The 18284-nt window shown below is 41.4% G+C and overlaps 2 protein-coding genes and 1 long non-coding RNA gene across 3 annotated transcripts in view; 2 read left to right on the top strand and 1 right to left on the bottom strand.

Moving 5' to 3' along the window:
* Window positions 1-11258, bottom strand: part of LOC307163795 — a 213455-nt gene extending 202197 nt beyond the window's left edge. The window contains exon 1 of the long non-coding RNA XR_013822152.1: window positions 11224-11258. This is a non-coding gene — a long non-coding RNA (uncharacterized lncRNA). The remainder of the gene's footprint in view (window positions 1-11223) is intronic.
* Window positions 1-12171, top strand: part of LOC307163661 (uncharacterized protein) — a 435973-nt gene extending 423802 nt beyond the window's left edge. The window contains exons 21-24 of the mRNA XM_079879801.1: window positions 7271-7444; window positions 9294-9467; window positions 9706-9879; window positions 10415-12171. Coding sequence (XP_079735927.1) covers window positions 7271-7444; window positions 9294-9467; window positions 9706-9879; window positions 10415-10421 — 529 coding nt within the window. The 3' untranslated portion in view covers window positions 10422-12171. The remainder of the gene's footprint in view (window positions 1-7270; window positions 7445-9293; window positions 9468-9705; window positions 9880-10414) is intronic.
* On the top strand, window positions 3509-5412 carry LOC307163000 (NLR family CARD domain-containing protein 3-like; the record flags this gene model as incomplete). The annotated part of the gene is made up of 2 exons (XM_079878790.1): window positions 3509-3546; window positions 3636-5412. 2 exons carry the CDS (start codon window positions 3509-3511, stop codon window positions 5410-5412), a joined length of 1815 nt encoding a protein of 604 aa, XP_079734916.1.
* Window positions 12172-18284: the final 6113 nt, after the last annotated feature.

Here is an 18284-nt window from a genome sequence, read left to right on the forward strand (position 1 = left end):
ACCAGAAATTGTACCATGTAAACATTGTAACATGTTTCTGTTTAGTTACTAAATGTTTTGACAATCACAATACACTTATTGTGATGCAAGATTTTTCAGGTGTTATCTGAAACCTTATTCTCTGTTGGGTTCCATCGTGACTATTAGTTTGTGTAGTGCTACACTTTGTGTGTTCTCTGCTTTCCATCTTCATTTTGGAGTAAAGAAATGTATGCAGGGTTTAAAGGGAAAGTTGTTTTTTTCTCCTCTCCAACCTTTACTTCCCCGTAGATTAGCTTTACCTGGCTATCCATCATTCAGTCTGTAATTTTTTTTCGTTATCTTTTAAAAATCGGATGGGGGGGCCCCCATACATACTTTCGCCTTGGGCCCCCAATTTGCTAAATCCGCCACTGAACAGTAGTATATAAGTGCGCCTTGCACATATGAAAATCACCTTTTTGTCTGAAGGGACTGTTTGGCAGACAGGCCCTGAGGCATGGGCGAAAAGACGCAGTGTCTCGTTCCCTGTTCTCAGGGAACAGAGGTTACAGTCTTAACCTAGACGTTCCCTTTCGAAAGGGAACTCGCACTGCGTCGATTGACGCTTTGTGGAACGATATACCAACGCCACCATGCTAAGGGGGGTGCATGCCCATAGGCAGTGACAACTGTCAGAATCAGCTAATTCAAATGAAATGCCAGAACCACTCTTTTTCAGGTTACACTGGGCTGTCAGTGACAGCATTCCCTACGGTCATAGCCCAAGCTATATGCTTCACAGGAAAACCTCCATAAACAAGGCCTACCTGGGCCTGCTCAAGGGCCTGGGACCACAGCTTCAGATTAGAAGGGGTCCCTTCTAGGGAATGTGGCTAGGGAACCCAAAGGAACCCCCGCCAGTGGCAAATCTTATTGGCTGATCATAATCGGGGCTCACCTCAGAGGGGCCCACTGAAGCCAATTGCCTGATTGGCCAGTCAATTTAACAGCCGATCACCCCATGTTGGGGCTCAGGGTCAGTGAGGCCTGCTAAGGCCAGTCATGACCGTCAACAATGGTGACTGTGTAACCCATCACTCGAAACTCACTTTGAGGACTGAGAGGCCTACTAGGCCTGAAACACCAGTGCTGTCAGCCATTTACCCATTCTGCTGGGGACTCGCCTTCAGGGAGGCATGGTAGGGTCTACTCGTCGATAGCAAGTCTATTATGCTTCGAACACAGTCGTCAGTGAGTCTACTGCCTGAATTACCAAGGCCAATCACCTGGCCTAAAAGGCCCTTTTTGGGGGCTGCCCTTCAAGGAGGCCTGCTTGACAGTGCAGCCTTCATTGGCAGATAAGCTGTTTACACAGCGCCTAAAGAATCCTGGTACCTAATCACATTGCCCATGGCAGTGTACAGTGTAAAATGCAACACTCTTTAAGCAAGGGGAGTACAACAAACGCCACCCTGCCTCAATGGAGACCCCAGATTCAGGGGCCTACCATCTATACACATGGGCGTCAGCTCATGGTAATGCTCAGTTTCAACAACCAAAAAGAAGTGAAGGTTAGAAAATCCCTCTCGACCCGAGCCATAGTGGTGTGAAGTGAATAATACAGAGCTAAGAGTGGAGTACTCAGAACTACCCTGTGTCAACAGAGCAGTACCAACCTCGTGCCCCTGAGAGTTCATCCACCTGCCAGTGGCTCTAGGGGTAACAGAATTTTTTCTGCGCTCAGCCTAGGGGACTGGGGCTTGCTTGCAAGCCAACCACCTTCAACCCAACACTTGAGCAGTAGCTCACTGAGCTGAGTGGAGCCTACTCTGGCGCCCCAAATCTATATGCCAGCTCTGCATGGCGGGGTTAGACAAACCAAAAACTATTTCTTCGAAGAGCGAAAGACGGCCTGACCCTGCCCAAAAAGACCCATTGCACTGGGAAGGACTTTTTGAAGGCCTAGGTCTTTATCAATCAAGTCTCTACACCAACCTGCATTACTCTTCTTAGAGAGGCTGACATCTAGGGATGCAAGAAAAACCCAAACTCGCATAGTGAGGGGCCAGAGGCAGAAATGTATTAGCAGAATGCCTTACCATCCCTAGTACAACCTAGGCCAGCAACTGAGGCGGCCCTGGTGAGGGATCCATAAGATCTATCTGAAGCTCCAGCGTCAGTCTCTAGAAAACTCTATATATTCTTTAAAGAATTTTTTTTAGAGGAGACAAACTTCTCTACCCTGAGCCCGAGGGCTATCAGATGTAGAAAAAAAAAATTCCATTCTTTCTTAGAATGATGTTCTGCCTCTTAGCGCTCAGCTAACATTCCAGTAGGAATGAGTGGCGGCCTCAAAATGCTCTCATAATTAGAGGAAGCCCAAGGTGTTACAGTTAGAATGAGCGGTGGCACACCCCATGAGTTCACAAAAGGGAAGCCAGCACATACTCACACATGAAGCCCATATGACTGGTGCTTCTCTCTATCGTTCTCTATCGTACCAATTTTACCTTATCTTACCAGTGACATGACCCCATATCTCTACACAGAGAACGAGGGTCTGTAGAGAAATAAATTTTAGTGTTAGTTGAACACAAAAAATGAGAATAAGACCTACTCAGCTTACCTGCGGCGTGCAAAGTGAAGACTCACCAAACAATTCTTTTTGAACATGGGGCCTACCACCATGCCTGAAAGAGGCGTTCTTACTAACCAAGCCAAGGCAGGCCAACAGAACACAGTTTACCACTCATCATGGGCCCAGCCTCAGGCCTGATTTAAGAAGCACCTGGGAGTCGTGGAAGAGAGGAGAGGGCTAAAATATAATTATGCCCTCAGGGGAGGTGATCCATCACGATGCTGACTGCGTTTGTGCTGGATCACCTCCCTCAGATCCTTCTTCTTGCGGGAGTCGCGCCTCTTCTCGAGAGGCGACGCTGGCTCTCTGTCCCTGTCTACGGTCCTCGGGCTGTAACGTGCCAGGCCCTCCTGCCTGTCTGGGGTTGGACACGGATCTCAGTGGTATACAGGTTTTAAACGCAGCTGAGTGCGCCTTGGCCTCTCTGAATTTTCCAACCACCGTTTCCTCCACGGAGGTGCCGAAAAGCTCAGAGGGCGAAACCGGTGAGTCGAGGAGAAAGCCCTCCTCTTTCTCCCCAATGTCGCCAGGTTCAGGTTCAGTCATCAACCGGCCTATTGTGGCAGCAGTTTGTTTCGAGCTCTAGATCTTTGGTGCAGGGCAGCTCAGCAACCGATTGCTGTCAAATTTTACTAATAGATCTACCAATCTCTGTGTCGTTTTGACCCCCCTCTACAAAATAGTGAATTACTCAGCCAAATTACATCATGGATGAATATTTCCTTTCTTTTTTTATTTATGACTTTCTTTAACCAAAAAAATAACTCGATATGAACATGATTGAGGGATGATTTGTCCTCTGATTGAGGAGACACGGAATGACTCTATATGAATTCCTCCCTCTGTTTTCTCTTCTCAATTGTATTGTCTCTGTTCTGTCCATGTTTGTCCATAATTAGTGAACAGTCTATGGAAACTCGAGGAACATTTAGGGGGTCTAATCTGAGGTACAACATTTCTGTCATAAAGATGTTTTACTATCACTTTTACTTTTATACTTTAATTTATGTTGTAATCTAATAATTTATTCTTTAAGTCTTGATGCTCAACTGGTTCAACGCACATTTCTGCAGCAATCCAATCTGCTGCAGAAGTTTCAGTGTCTGTATGAAGGAACAGCAAAGCAGGGAAACCCAACACTCCTGAGTGAGATCTACACAGAGCTCTACATCACAGAGAGTGAAAGTGGAGAGATCAATGATGAGCATGAAGTGATACAGATTGAGACACAATCCAGGAGAGCAGCAACAGAGAACACACTGATCAAATGCAATGACATCTTTAGACCTTTACCTGGACAAGACAAACCCATCAGAACTGTGCTGACAAAGGGAGTCGCTGGCATTGGAAAAACAGTCTCTGTGCAGAAGTTCATCTTGGACTGGGCTGAAGGGAAAGAGAATCAGGACGTCCAGCTCATATTTCCACTTCCTTTCAGAGAAATCAACTTGATGAAGGACAAAACACTCAGTCTTTCAGATCTTCTTCATGTATTTTTCCCTAAAACAACAGAAATGGAAATATCCAGTGATGAATATAAAGTGTTGTTCATCTTTGATGGTCTGGATGAGTCTCGTCTGTCTCTGAACTTTAAGAGTGAAGTGAAACTGTGTAATATATCTGAATCAGCCTCAGTGGACGAGCTGCTGATGAACCTCATTGCGGGGAATCTGCTTCCCTCTGCTCTCATCTGGATCACCTCCAGACCAGCAGCAGCTCATCTTGTCCCCTCTGAGTGTGTCCATCGAGTGACAGAGGTACGAGGCTTCAATGAGCCACAGAAGCAGGAATACTTCAGGAAAAGAATCAGTGATCAGAGTCTGGCCAATACAATCATCACACACCTGAAGTCCTCAAGGAGCCTCTACATCATGTGCCACATCCCAGTGTTCTGCTGGATCTCAGCCACTGTTCTAGAGAAGATGTTGAGTGAAGCAGAGAGAGGAGAGATTCCCAAGACTCTCACTCAAATGTACACACACTTCCTTATCATTCAGACCAACATCAAACATGAGAAGGACTATAAGAAGAGAGTGAAAGATGAAGACATGATTCTCAAACTGGGGAAACTGGCTTTCCAGCAGCTTGTGAAAGGCAACCTGATCTTCTATGAGGACGACCTGAGAGAGTGTGGCATTGATGCGACAGAAGCATCAGTATACTCAGGATTGTGCACTCAGATCTTCAGAGAGGAGTTGGGCTTGTATCAGGGGAAAGTCTTCTGCTTTGTTCACCTGAGCATCCAAGAACATCTAGCAGCTGTATTTGTGCACCGCTCCTTAACAAACAACTGCATAAATATCATGAAAGACCTTGCTTGGGTGTCATTTAATCCATTGCCTGGCCTGCATCAGAAAGCTGTGGATGAGGCTTTACAGAGTAAGAATGGACATCTAGACCTTTTCCTGCGTTTCCTTCTGGGTCTCTCATTGGAGTCCAATCAGACTCTCTTACGAGAACTACTGACACAGACTGGAAGCTGCTCCTACAACAAAGAGGAAACAGTTCAGTACATCAAACAGAAGATCAGGGAGAATCGCTCTCCAGAGAGATCCATCAATCTGTTCCACTGTCTGAATGAACTGGGTGAGGATTCACTGATGCAGGAAATCCAAGATTATCTGAAATCTGGAAAAATAGGAAAAACCAAACTCTCCTCTTCACAGTGGTCAGCTCTGGTTTATGTGTTGCTGACATCAGAGCAGAAGATGGATGTTTTTAATCTAAAACAGTTCATTGGAGCACAAAATACAGCAGATGAAGTTCTTCAGAAGCTGCTGCCTGTGGTTAAAGAATCCAGATCAGTTCAGTAAGTCACACTGAAAACAGTCATTACACTGATAAAACATTATCATATTTATGTTTTTAGCATGCACTTTCGTACCTAAGCAGCATCAGAAAAGGAGAAATTCATATATATATATATCATATAATTTATATCAGTGTTTCCTGAATTGAGAGACTGAAGAGTGTCATTGTTCTCTACAGGTTGAGGTATTGTGGTATTAGGGATGAAGGTTGTGCTGCTCTGACTTCAGCTCTGAGATCAAACCCCTCACACCTGAGAGAACTGGATCTGTCATTGAATAAAGTAGGAGATTTTGGACTCAAGCAGCTTTCTGATCAACTGCAGGATCCTCAATGTAAACTGGAAATATTCAGGTAGGATCTTATAAAATTCTCAACGTTGTCTGTTTTTCTCCTGTGGTAAATAATGAATGTATACAAAAATAAAATATAGAACAAAGTTTACCATCAAGTAACAGAAAAGGATGTTTAATCTTCATTGGATTCTTTCCAAAGCTTCTGAGGTAATTTTACTTTTGATAGTTTTTACAAGTCAAAAACATGATTGGATGATGTGAAGAGGTGATAACTGCTTTCATATACAAATATGTTAAAGATAAATTCATATATATCATATCGTTTATAGCAGTGTTTCCTGAACTGAGAGACTGAAGAGTGTCATTGTTCTCTACAGGTTGAGTAATTGTGGTGTTAGGGATGAAGGTTGTGCTGCTCTGGCTTCAGCTCTGAGATCAAACCCCTCACACCTGAGAGAACTGGATCTATCTGAGAATAAAGTAGGAGATTTTGGAGTCAATCAGCTTTCTGATCTACTGCAGTATCCTCTCTGTAAACTGGAAATACTTGGGTAAGTTTGTATAAAATGTTGCATATGGTAAATAATGATTGTCATACCAAAAATCCACTGTGAAATTACTAACGGGACTGTTGCTTTTATTTTCACTAGATTCTTTTCAATGTGCCTGACATCATTGTACAATATTAATGATAGTATAAACATGACTGGATGATGTAAAGATGTTACAACCGTGTTGATATACAGATATGTTGATAATTTTTGTGTACTTGTATAAAAAAATGAATATTAGGTTACACTTTATTTTAAGGTGTCATTGTTACAGTGTAATTATGTATTATGTAAGTACTGAGTAATATTAAGCAACTACATGTACTTACTATAGGGTTAGGATAGGATTAGGATTTGGTTGTGGGTTAGTTGCATGGAATTATGCATAATATACTGTTATTACTATGGTAGGTACATGTAACATATGTAACAAGGACACTGTTAAATAAAGTGTTATCGAATATTCTTACAATATTTATGATATGGAAACTAACCCTCTCAAGCAGTTTGTAGAAGAGGGTCTGAACCTTAACTTATCTGCTTATCTGAGCTGTAGGTCCTGAACTGAGAGACTGAAGAGTGTCATTGTTCTCTACAGGTTGTGGGATTGTGGTGTTACAGATGAAGGTTGTGCTGCTCTGACTTCAGCTCTGAGATCAAACCCCTCACACCTGAGAAAACTGGATCTGACTGCATATAAAGTAGGAGATTCTGGAGTCAAGCAGCTTTCTGATCTACTGCAGGATCCTTGTTGTAAACTGGAAATACTCGGGTAAGATTATATAAAAGTCTCAGCGTCATCTGTTTTTTTTTTTTTTCTGTGATAAAGAATGAATGATAAACAAAAATAATATATACAAAAAAAGTTTACCATCAAGTAACAACAATGTTAATGTCAATAGTAATGACAACTGCTTTCATTTACAAATCTGTTGAGGAGAAATTCATATATATCATATAATTTATATCAGTGATTCCTGAACTGAGAGACTGAAGAGTGTCATTGTTCTCTACAGGTTGAGTGATTGTGGTGTGACAGATGAAGGTTGTGCTGCTCTAACTTCAGCTCTGAGATCAAACCCCTCACACCTGAGAAAACTGGATCTGTCATGGAATAAAATAGGAGATTCTGGAGTCAAGCAGCTTTCTGATCTACTGCAGGATCCTCACTGTAAACTGGAAATACTCAGGTAAGATTGTATAAAATGTCTCATATGGTAAATAATGAATGTCAAACAAAAAAATCTACTGTGAAATTACTAATAGGACTGTTGCTTTTATTTTCATTAGATTCTTTCCAATGTGTCTGACTGTCACATATTGTCTGCACCTGTGCTCGTTTCGGTCCTTTGTTGGTTCTCATTTGTGTTTAACGTGGTTGTGTCTTTCTGCCTGAGTTAGTTTAAATAAGCACTGTTAATACCCTCATTGTCGTCTTGTGCCTTCAATGACCACCTACAGCATACCAGAAGAACCGACCTCTCAAAACGAGAAAGAAAATGATGGACTCACCAGCACTGCGACTCCTTCTCCTGCCAGAAAACCATGGTGGCTTGGTTACCTGGCCTGGGGGCTCTGGAACAGAAACATCACCTTCACAGCCAGCGAGCCCAAGGCGCCCACTGAGAACATCATGGCCCGGAGTTGACGCAGGCAGGTCAGTCCACCTCAGAGCCAGGAGCGGACCTGGACCTAATAGACCTGTGGCCTGCGGATCCTATTCCCACCCAATTTGCCACCCTCACATCTTAATCATCTTCTTCGCCGGTCCCGTCCGGAAACCTGCAGCCTGTATCCCTGCCTGACCTCCTAGTCCCGTCTCCATCGCTGGTCACGGCCAGTCCCCTGGATCCGTTGGCACCACTGGTGTGGTCCAGCTCCTCAGCTCTGCCTCTGCCACCCACTCCGTGTGGCTCATCCTCTGCGCCTCGGGCTTCCCCTCCACCAGCTTGGCGTGAGGCCGAGCCCCCGGCTGCACCTCGGGCCTCCAGGCCCATACCTCCACCTCTGCCTGTCAGCTAACCATCATCGCCTCAACTCACGTCTCCCTCATCGCCTCCTCGGCTAGTCTGCCCGGAAGCTCCGCTGGGCTCCCTCTTCTCTCCAGGTCAGCCTCCAGACTCCTTCCTTCCTCCGACCTCCCCGTCATCCTCGCTCACCCCGGTCAACCAAGTCCTTGTCATCGCCTCAGTCCCACGAGCGGCTCAGCGCCAGCCCTCCAAGCCTGCGATGTTGCCCTGGTCCGTCAGCCTCTCTGTTCCGCCAGTTCCTCTGCCACTCACCATGGTTCCGCCTCCGCCGATCGGTCCCAGGGTTCCGTCCGCCCCCTCTGTCAAGACTCCTCCCTGGTTCCTCCCACCATCAGCTCCACCATGGTCTACAATTCCACCGACTCCTCCTCATCACCATCCGTCACCAGCTCCACGCCCTCAGCCGATGCCTCAACCCTTTTTTTCTCTATATATTTTTTTCTTCTCTTGTTGACGCACCTATCCGAGGGGGGCGTTATGTCACATATTGTCTGCACCTGTGCTCGTTTGTCCCTGATTAGTTTACCTTCTACACCTGTGTCTAGTTAGTTTACTCCTGTGTATTTATACTCCCTGTTCTGTTCAGTCCTTTGTCGGTTCTCGTTTGTGTTTAACGTGGTTGTGTCTTCCTGTCTGAGTTAGTTTAAATAAACACTGTTAATACCCTCATCGTTGTCTTGTGCCTTCAACGACCACCTACAGCGTTACACTGACATAATTTTACAATATTAATGATAGTATAAACATGACTGGATGATGTAAAGATGTGACACTCGTGTTCATATACAGATATGCTGATGATTTTTGGGTACTTGCATAAAAAATGAATATTCTTGCCATTTTTATGATATGGAAAATAACCCCCTCAAGCAGCATGTAAAAGCGGGTCTGAAACTCAGACTGGACCTGTTAATGGTGCCGTGGATTAAGTCTCTCTTTCTGGTTGTGAAGTTCCTGCTTATCTGAGCTGTAGATCCTTAACCGAGAGATTGTCATTTGTTCTCTACAGGTTGAGTGATTGTGGTGTTACAGATGAAGGTTGTGCTGCTCTGACTTCAGCTCTGAGATCAAACCCCTCACACTTGAGAAAACTGGATCTGTCATGGAATAAAGTAGGAGATTTTGGAGTCAAGCAGCTTTCTGATCTACTGCAGGATCCTCACTGTAAACTGGAGATACTCAGGTAAGCTTTTATAAAAGTCTTAACGGCGTCTGTTTTTTTTCCTGTGCTGAATAATGAATGATATACAAAAATAATATTATACAAAAAGTATACCATCAAGTAACAACAATGTCAATATCAATAGTAATGACAACTGCTTTCATGTACAAATCTGTTGAGGATAAATTCATATATATCATATCATTTATATCAGTGTTTCCAGAACTGAGAGACTGAAGAGTGTCATTGTTCTCTACAGGTTGATGGATTGTGGTGTTACAGATGAAGGTTGTGCTGATCTGACTTCAGCTCTGAGATCAAACCCCTCACACCTGAGAGAACTAAGTCTCTCATGGAATGAACTAAGAGACTCAGATGTGAAGCTGCTCTCTGAACTGAAGGAGGATCCACATTATAAATTGGAGACACTTGAGTGAGTAGTGATGATTACAACTTTTCATATTTTAATTGAAAGTTAATTTTGTTTCTTCTTAGTTTACTGTCCTTGTGATGGTGAATTTCACACTATAAACACGTTTAATAAGAGTTTGATTCATTTATTTTTTATAATCGTTTTTAGCAACAATTAAATATCAAGTTTCTTTTTATTTCAAACAATTCAATATTTTACTTTCATCATTGTCTTTTTATCCCTAAATGATGTATTTTGAGAGAATGTCAATTGCAATAGAAGATAATGGTAAATATTTATCACTAGTTTCTTTATCATAAATAAAACTGGGCCAATGACATAGAAAGAGGACAGTCATACAGGATTATAGATAAGGGTCAAGGATCATCATTCATGGTGACTTAGATGCAAAATCAAACAGCTTTAACAATCATGTATCACAATACTATATTATAATTAATCTCAGTTAATCATCTAAGTTGTTTATTTTAGTTCTTTTTAAAGTTGATAATGCAATAATGTTACACACATTTGACTGTCTGTTTTTTACTTACAGGTTTTAGATGTTAGTCTGACCTTCTCTGGATCAGCTGATGGTGAATAAAGAGCCACTACAGACACAATCACATTCTACAGAATCAACAGACACAAACCCACAGTGATCATCACACACACACATGTGTTTGTGTAACTTTACAGAATGATCCAATCCTTCATCCAAAGTCAAACAAGGAAACCTTCAAGCAGATGGAACTGAATAAATATTCTGAATGTTCAGATCCAATCTGACTTCTGACCTGTAATGCCTGAATCATAATCATACACTGTTTGTCCGTTGGCCAGAGGAGAACTGAGTGACTGAGTCTGGTTTCTGCCAAGGTTTTCTTCTCCATTCTGTCACTGATAGAGTTTGAGTTCCTGCCACTGTCGCCTCTGGCTTTCTTAGTTGAGGACACTTAATATTCAACAATATTATTGATATTGAGTTGATTGACTGAGTCTGGTTTCTGCAAAGGTTTTCTTCTCCATTCTGTCACTGATGTAGTTTGAGTTCCTGCGACTGTCGCCTCTGGCTTTCTTAGTTGAGGACACTTAATATTCAACAATATTATTGATATTGAGTTGATTGACTGAGTCTGGTTTCTGCAAAGGTTTTCTTCTCCATTCTGTCACTGATGTAGTTTGAGTTCCTGCGACTGTCGCCTCTGGCTTTCTTAGTTGAGGACACTTAATATTCAACAATATTATTGATCTCCTGCATTGACACCATTATATGAGAACTGAACTGAGCTGGACGATGACATCACTGTTTTCTCCAGAGCAGCTGTATAGATTAAGACTATAGATATAGACAAAATTTATAACTTTTTTACAACAGAAATGAATCAACACTGAACTTACTTAAGGTGGACTATGACGTTATTTTCTTCTAGATCTGCTGTACAGCCGAAACAAACTTTGTTGCATTATTTTTCTATCATCACTGTAAAGCTTCTTTAAAACAATCTGTATTGTAAAAAGCACTATATAAATAAAGTGACATATATACTGGCAAATGCTCTACTACAAACATCTCCATATATAATATTTATTTAATGACTTAATTTTTGAGTAATTCAGCCTTTGATTATAGTAACATTAACAAGGGTATCATCTATTGAATTTTATTTCTTTTTCATTGCCACTTTTACATTTTTTTTATTTTTTAAATTGCAAACACAATTGATGAAATATACGACCTATAATGAGCATTGCTAACGCACTGTTCCTCAATTATTTTGTTATATGGTAGGGGGCGCTATTACACATCCTTTGAATAGTATTAAATCTCATGAACATAACACAGGAGAAGAAACTGAAATGAGTGATAGAAGCATTGCTGATGCACATGTAAAATAACACAAACATTAAACGGCATATAAATCAAAACCTAATGCCTAATTACAGGCACATAATGAAATGTCGACCCAGGACGAGCTTTATGACTGGGAAGATTTGAGGTAGTGATGGCGAAGTGAAACTTTCTGAACCAGCGAAGCTTTCAACACAATTGTATCAGAAAAAAAGTTCATTTTTCAAAGCTTTTCAAATCAGAGCTCGACGAGGACCTCTGCTGGTGAAAGCGATGGAAAGCCCTGTCTTGCAAAATGTTTCACAACCGACCAAAGCATTAATCTTCGAAGCAAAAATTAATGAATTAACAAATGGATAGATGCATAAATAAATGAATCAATATATGAAATGCACGACAACAATCTGTTCCATTGTATATACTAGTAACTCAAAACAATAAAGAAAACATTTTGTATTGTGGATGTGGACATTTTTCTTGTTTGTAAACAAATAAAACTCATGAATAGAAGTAAATAAATGCAGATGTATACACACACACACACACACAATGTTACGATCAGCCACACTGACCACAACATACAATTACCGCAAAGTCAGTTGAACTCGTTGGTCTAGGGGGTTTATTGAACAAATGAGTAAATTACAAACAAAAACAGAAGATGGGAGACTAACTACAACAGAATAAAAACAATACAGGAAGATCAATCACAGGCGTGGTAGCCGGAACACAAGTCTCCTTTCTGCACGGAGTGCCTGGGATTTTAAAGGGTGTCTCTCCGCCCACTCGTTACAGATCACACCTGCACACAATAACGAATCAAAACATACTGCAGAGCAGCCAAACATTAGAGAAGGAAACAGAGCCACCACAGGTAGTGGAGGGACGTAACATACCCTCACACCAAAATGGTGATTTCAGTCTCCATAATCATAATATAAGTGACAATACACAATACACATAATACCATACACAAACACCCCACCAATAGAGATGTGTGTGACACTCTCAAAAGTCAACCTTACTTTAAAAGTGAAGTGACTATTCAATTTTGAAAAAGGGAAGGGAAAAAAATATTCATGAGCTGCATGAGATGATAGTGATGTTTTTACAAGGTGAAGAAGCTTTAACACTGAACAGTATTCAAATCAGTTAGCACCCGGTGTTGGACTTCTCCTTGGCCTGGCAGACCTGGAATGACAGTCTTTCTTGTGACTGATCGAACGAGACCGAGATCTGGAGACTACATTCCCTCTGCCTGGAACCAGATCATGAACTGGAGCGACACTCTCCCCACACTGGTAACAGCGGTCGTTGGGTTCAAATTGCCTGCGGCTGAGACGGCCATAATGGGTCTTTCTTGACATACCAGTAGACAGCTCAACTCTGACAGGGGCTCCACAAAGCACCTTTCCATCCATCCCCTTTACGGCATCCTCTGCATCTCTGGCATCCTCATACTCTACGAAGGCGAAACCTGGAGGTTTCCGGGCGACCCATACACTCCGCAATGGGCCGTAGTAACTAAAGGCCCGTGCCAGCTCACCTTTGGCTGCACCATTGCCAAGGCCACCTACATAGACCTTACAGTTGGTGGCACGAGAGGAACTTCGGGATGAGTAAGACATCTTACACAGTGTGACTCGACGTCCTCGGTTCCACACCTTACCATCTGCTAAATCATTGCCCAAAATAAAGGACACACCAGGAATGGGCAGAGATTCACAAACACCAACCACAACGCTGCCTGAGACTACACTAGATTTTAAAATAATTTGGTGAAGTGGAACAACAGTAAAGCCCATCTCAAAGCCACAAACTAATACACTAGTGCCTTTTTTCGTTGTTTCAGACAAAGGCAAAACCCCTTTCAAAATGAATGATTGTGCAGCACCAGTGTCACGCAAAATGCGTACGGGAATACGATTATAATCATCAGACAACGACACAAAACCATCACTAGGAAAAGGTTCATAGCCGGTCTTCACGTTGCTTGGAAATTCAAGACAGGGCGAAGCAAAATGTGGAGACGCTTTAATCAACCCAAAGCCTTTCGCAGCTTGTTTTTCTTTCAGCACTGGACAGTCTGCCACCAAGTGCCCAGGCTTCTTAAAATAGAAACAAGCCTGCTCTGGACTACTGGGAGAATGGACCACAGCATAACTGGACTTTGGAGATGAACCTACAGGCTTATATCCATCTTTGAAGATACGGTGGGTCAAAACAAATTCATCTGCCAGGACAGCAGCTTCGTGCAAAGAATCGACTTTATGTTCATTAAGGTAAGTAGCTACGACATCGGGCAAGCAGTTTTTAAATTCCTCCACAAGAATTAAAGCTCGCAACTTTGCCTGGCTATCTACCTCACGTGACAAACACCATCGATCAAACAAAGCCTCTTTCTCACGAGCAAACTCGATATAAGTCTGATGCTCAGTTTTCTCACATCGACGAAAGCGCTGTCGATAAGCTTCCGGAACCAGTTGGTAACATCTAAGAATAGCTGCCTTAACCACACCGTAATCTTTACTTTGCTCAAGTGAAAGTGAAGAATACACTTCTTGTGCCCTACCAGTTAAAACTGACTGAATTAACAAAGTCCATACTTCTTTCGGCCAACTTAAAGTTGACGCAATTTTCTCAAAATGTGGAAAATATTTGTCCACGTCTTTCTCAAGGAACGGTGGTACCAGCCTAATGTTTTTACACACATCAAAAGACCCGGTGTGAATGAGATCAATATTTTCCTGTCTAGCTTTTAAATCTAAGCGTTTCATTTCCAACTCGTTCTCGGAGACTCTTAAACGCAACACTTCTCTCTCATTGTCTAACTCTCTCTCCCGAATAGAAAGCTCTTTCAACCGGATAGAATCTCTCATATCAACGGGAGGCAGAACCCTCTTCTCTACCAAAACTGGTAACAGAGCAGTTTTAATGCTGTGTTTGAGGCGTTTTTCAGAAGCGGACAACTCAATTTCATAATAAGTAGCCAATTCCAAAAGTTGCTCCTTTTTAAGATTATTAAACGCCTCTACAGAAGGGTCTTCAGCAAACTCCTGAGCTATAGACATTATTAATATAGCAATCCAAAATAAACAACAAAATACTACAGGCTACTACACAACTAAAAAAAACAAAAAACAAAGTGATTAAAATCCCCAAAATGACCAAATCTTTAACTTGACACAACCACGCCACAATACTGACAAATTGGGGAAACGTTAGACACACGAATGGGCTAAAACCCCAAAAATCTCTGCAGCCAACAAAAGTCTAAACTTGACGTCAGCCTGCTTAAACACTACTTTATGCAGTGCACTATTAAATCACTAAAGCGACACACCAAATAAGCGAGTACCAGAGGACTGGGAGATTCACTGCTACACCCCAACCCCTACTTACCTACCCAAAAAAACTAAACTTAGCCTCACTAGTCTTCAGTGGATCCCCTACCCGGTGTACATTAAACGTTAAGCTCGTGAGGACATAGCAGACCGATTACGCAGTCTACCACAACCCCCGAAACGTACCGACTAAGGATACCACCAAAAATAATGAAACTAAAATAACAAAGTGGCAGACTCAATGTCTGCCCGATGACTTACTTATTGAGGTGCACGCTCCTCTACCCAGAAAAAATTATGGCACTCACCAACAAGTCGCTCACAAAAATATTACTTTCTACCCGATTCAAAAACGGACGAGCGCCCAAATGTTACGATCAGCCACAACTGACCACAACATACAATTACCGCAAAGTCAGTTGAACTCGTTGGTCTAGGGGGTTTATTGAACAAATGAGTAAATTACAAACAAAAACAGAAGATGGGAGACTAACTACAACAGAATAAAAACAATACAGGAAGATCAATCACAGGCGTGGTAGCCGGAACACAAGTCTCCTTTCTGCACGGAGTGCCTGGGATTTTAAAGGGTGTCTCTCCGCCCACTCGTTACAGATCACACCTGCACACAATAACGAATCAAAACATACTGCAGAGCAGCCAAACATTAGAGAAGGAAACAGAGCCACCACAGGTAGTGGAGGGACGTAACACACACACACACACAATTATCTTAAATTTGTAGCCTACTTCAGACCAACAATGTACTGTAGCCCAGATGGGCAAGGCTTATGGAGACTTTGTGCTTAATGAACATTGTAATAAATGTTCTTTAGAATTACTGGTGCTTGTGGAGGGGGTAGTGCTTAAAGTGTTTTGAACTGGGACCAGTGCAGTACTTTGAAACAGTGGGAGTATGTATGTAAATGCCAGTGACCCTGCTTTAAGAAATGCAGACACAGTGGAATGGGGAATATTTTATACTGCAACAATAATCTCTCACATTACAACAAACAGTTCAATGCAACGCAATATAGGCGGTGGGCCGGATACTTACCTCACAGCTGTGTAAGTTTTTTTTTGCTGAGGTCATGTAATAAAATCGTATAAGTACTACAGACATTGTTTCCAACTTTGTTGTATGCACATTTGATGCAAAATGTCCTTACAAACTCTTACTTTTTTAAACCGGCAAATAAGCAGGAGTACTAATCATAACGTTAGAAAGCCTCCCGTTTCCTTGACAACCAATGTAAATAATGAACACAGATTCTACAGCAAGGCAAAGTAATCTTTGTCAGTGACCAGGAAGCTGCGTTCTTGAAATTAAAATTTTGCTTTAATCATTAAAAATGTAATTTTAGTAATGTAGTTCAGTAATACTGAGGTAAAAATGAGGTGTTTTATCCATTAAGCCTCAAATGTAAATCTTTATTATGAGTCCTAATCATAAATACAGTGCATGTTCACAATAACAGTTTAAATAAGTATGTTTTACTTCTGATATAAACATTTAGATTAAATATGCCATTCTCATTAATGGTGTTAAACACTTTAACTACATGAAATAATTACTGAGAAGTTACAACATTTTTATATTCAATAAATATAAATATTTGTTGTGGATGCAATGCTTTTGAACACTTTTCCTCTGGCATGCTGTGTTTTAATGTTTTAACTAATTGCTTATCATGATAATAGCAGATTATCTGAGAAAATGGTTTTGTGCAAATAATGCACAACAAGGTCTATCTGTTTCCATTAAAAATATAAATCAATTAAAAATACTATTTGGCCAGTGGAGAATTTTTAAGAAAAACTTTCTCTGAAATGTATTTTACACTATTTGATTTATTCATTCAAAAACAAGGCAAGGATAGGCTACTAAATTATTTTTATTAATGAAATGTAACGGCACATCCGTATGTCATATTTTCCTAATGTCTGGTACTGTTAAACATGTTTTCACGTGAATGAATAATCATATGCAAATTATATGCAGATGAGGATATGCATAGTAAAACTAGGCGTTGTAAACTCCATATAAAGGTGCTGGTCATAAAATTAGAATATCATCAAAAAGTTGATTTATTTCAAGAATTCAACTTAACAGGTGAAACTAATATATTATATAGACTCATTACATGCAAAGTGAGATATTTCAAGCCTTTATTTGTTATAATTTTGATGATTATGGCTTACAGCTTATGAAACCCACAAAATCTAAATCCCAGAAAATTAGAATATTACATGAAATCACACAGTAATTACACAGTGATACCATGGTCATTGATCCAGGTTTTGGTCCTTTTGGCAGTGTGGGCAGATGCAAATCCTGCTGGAAAATGAAGGAAGCATGAAGTGCTCTGGAAATGTCCTGGTAGTTCAATCTTCTGAAGATCCTTAGCAGTGATTTGGGCCTTTAGTGGAAAATGTTCTTGGTCTTCCAGATCTTCTCCTCCATTCCTTCAGTTTCTTAATGATGTTTCAGTGGAATTTGCTACCAGCAACATAAATGGAGTTTGTGTGTCCATATTATTATAGCAATGTGCTCTTAATGTACAGAGAGCAAATAAATAGCGTGATAAAAGCAAATAAATTGTTGATTTTTCTCAACTGTTCTACATTATTAAATACAGGATCAAATAAGATCAAGCGTAAGAACAAGCGTCACTATCACACACTGACCGCAGGACTCTCTCTTTCTGTCCAGTTCCATCATTGGCCTGTTTCTGCAATCTTGAGCTCTCAAACAGAGTTGAAGCTGCTGAAAAATATCTGAGTGAAACATAATATTTCTTTAATGCTGGACTGGCTGTCAGCTCCAGTGTTTCTGTCCTCCACTGTGTATTTTAATGCTGATGTGTTGTAGAACAGCGCCACCATGTGACATCAGCTGACTACTGCGGCTCTGAGCTTCTCTGATGCTGATAGTGATGTTGGGATGTTTTCTCTTTCTGTAGATGATGTTTTGTCCCGGGGCTCGATATGCCTGGATGACATGGTTCAGGGGGACACTATCGCTCGACTGCACATTAGATTGATTCAAGATGGCGCCGTTGTATGTGGCCTGCCGTCTTTCGCTTGCTGTGTTGTCTAGTTTGTTTGTTTCGTTTTGCTCTACACTTCAATTGACACAGTGTGCTTCACCAGTATTAACTTATGACCGACTATCTCTTTTGAACTTGGAAGTCGTTTCAAACGAACTGTTTAATCAAGCTAGAACTGGT

Source organism: Squalius cephalus, assembly GCF_949319135.1.
Source record: "Squalius cephalus genome assembly, chromosome: 8".
NCBI lineage: Eukaryota > Metazoa > Chordata > Actinopteri > Cypriniformes > Leuciscidae > Squalius > Squalius cephalus.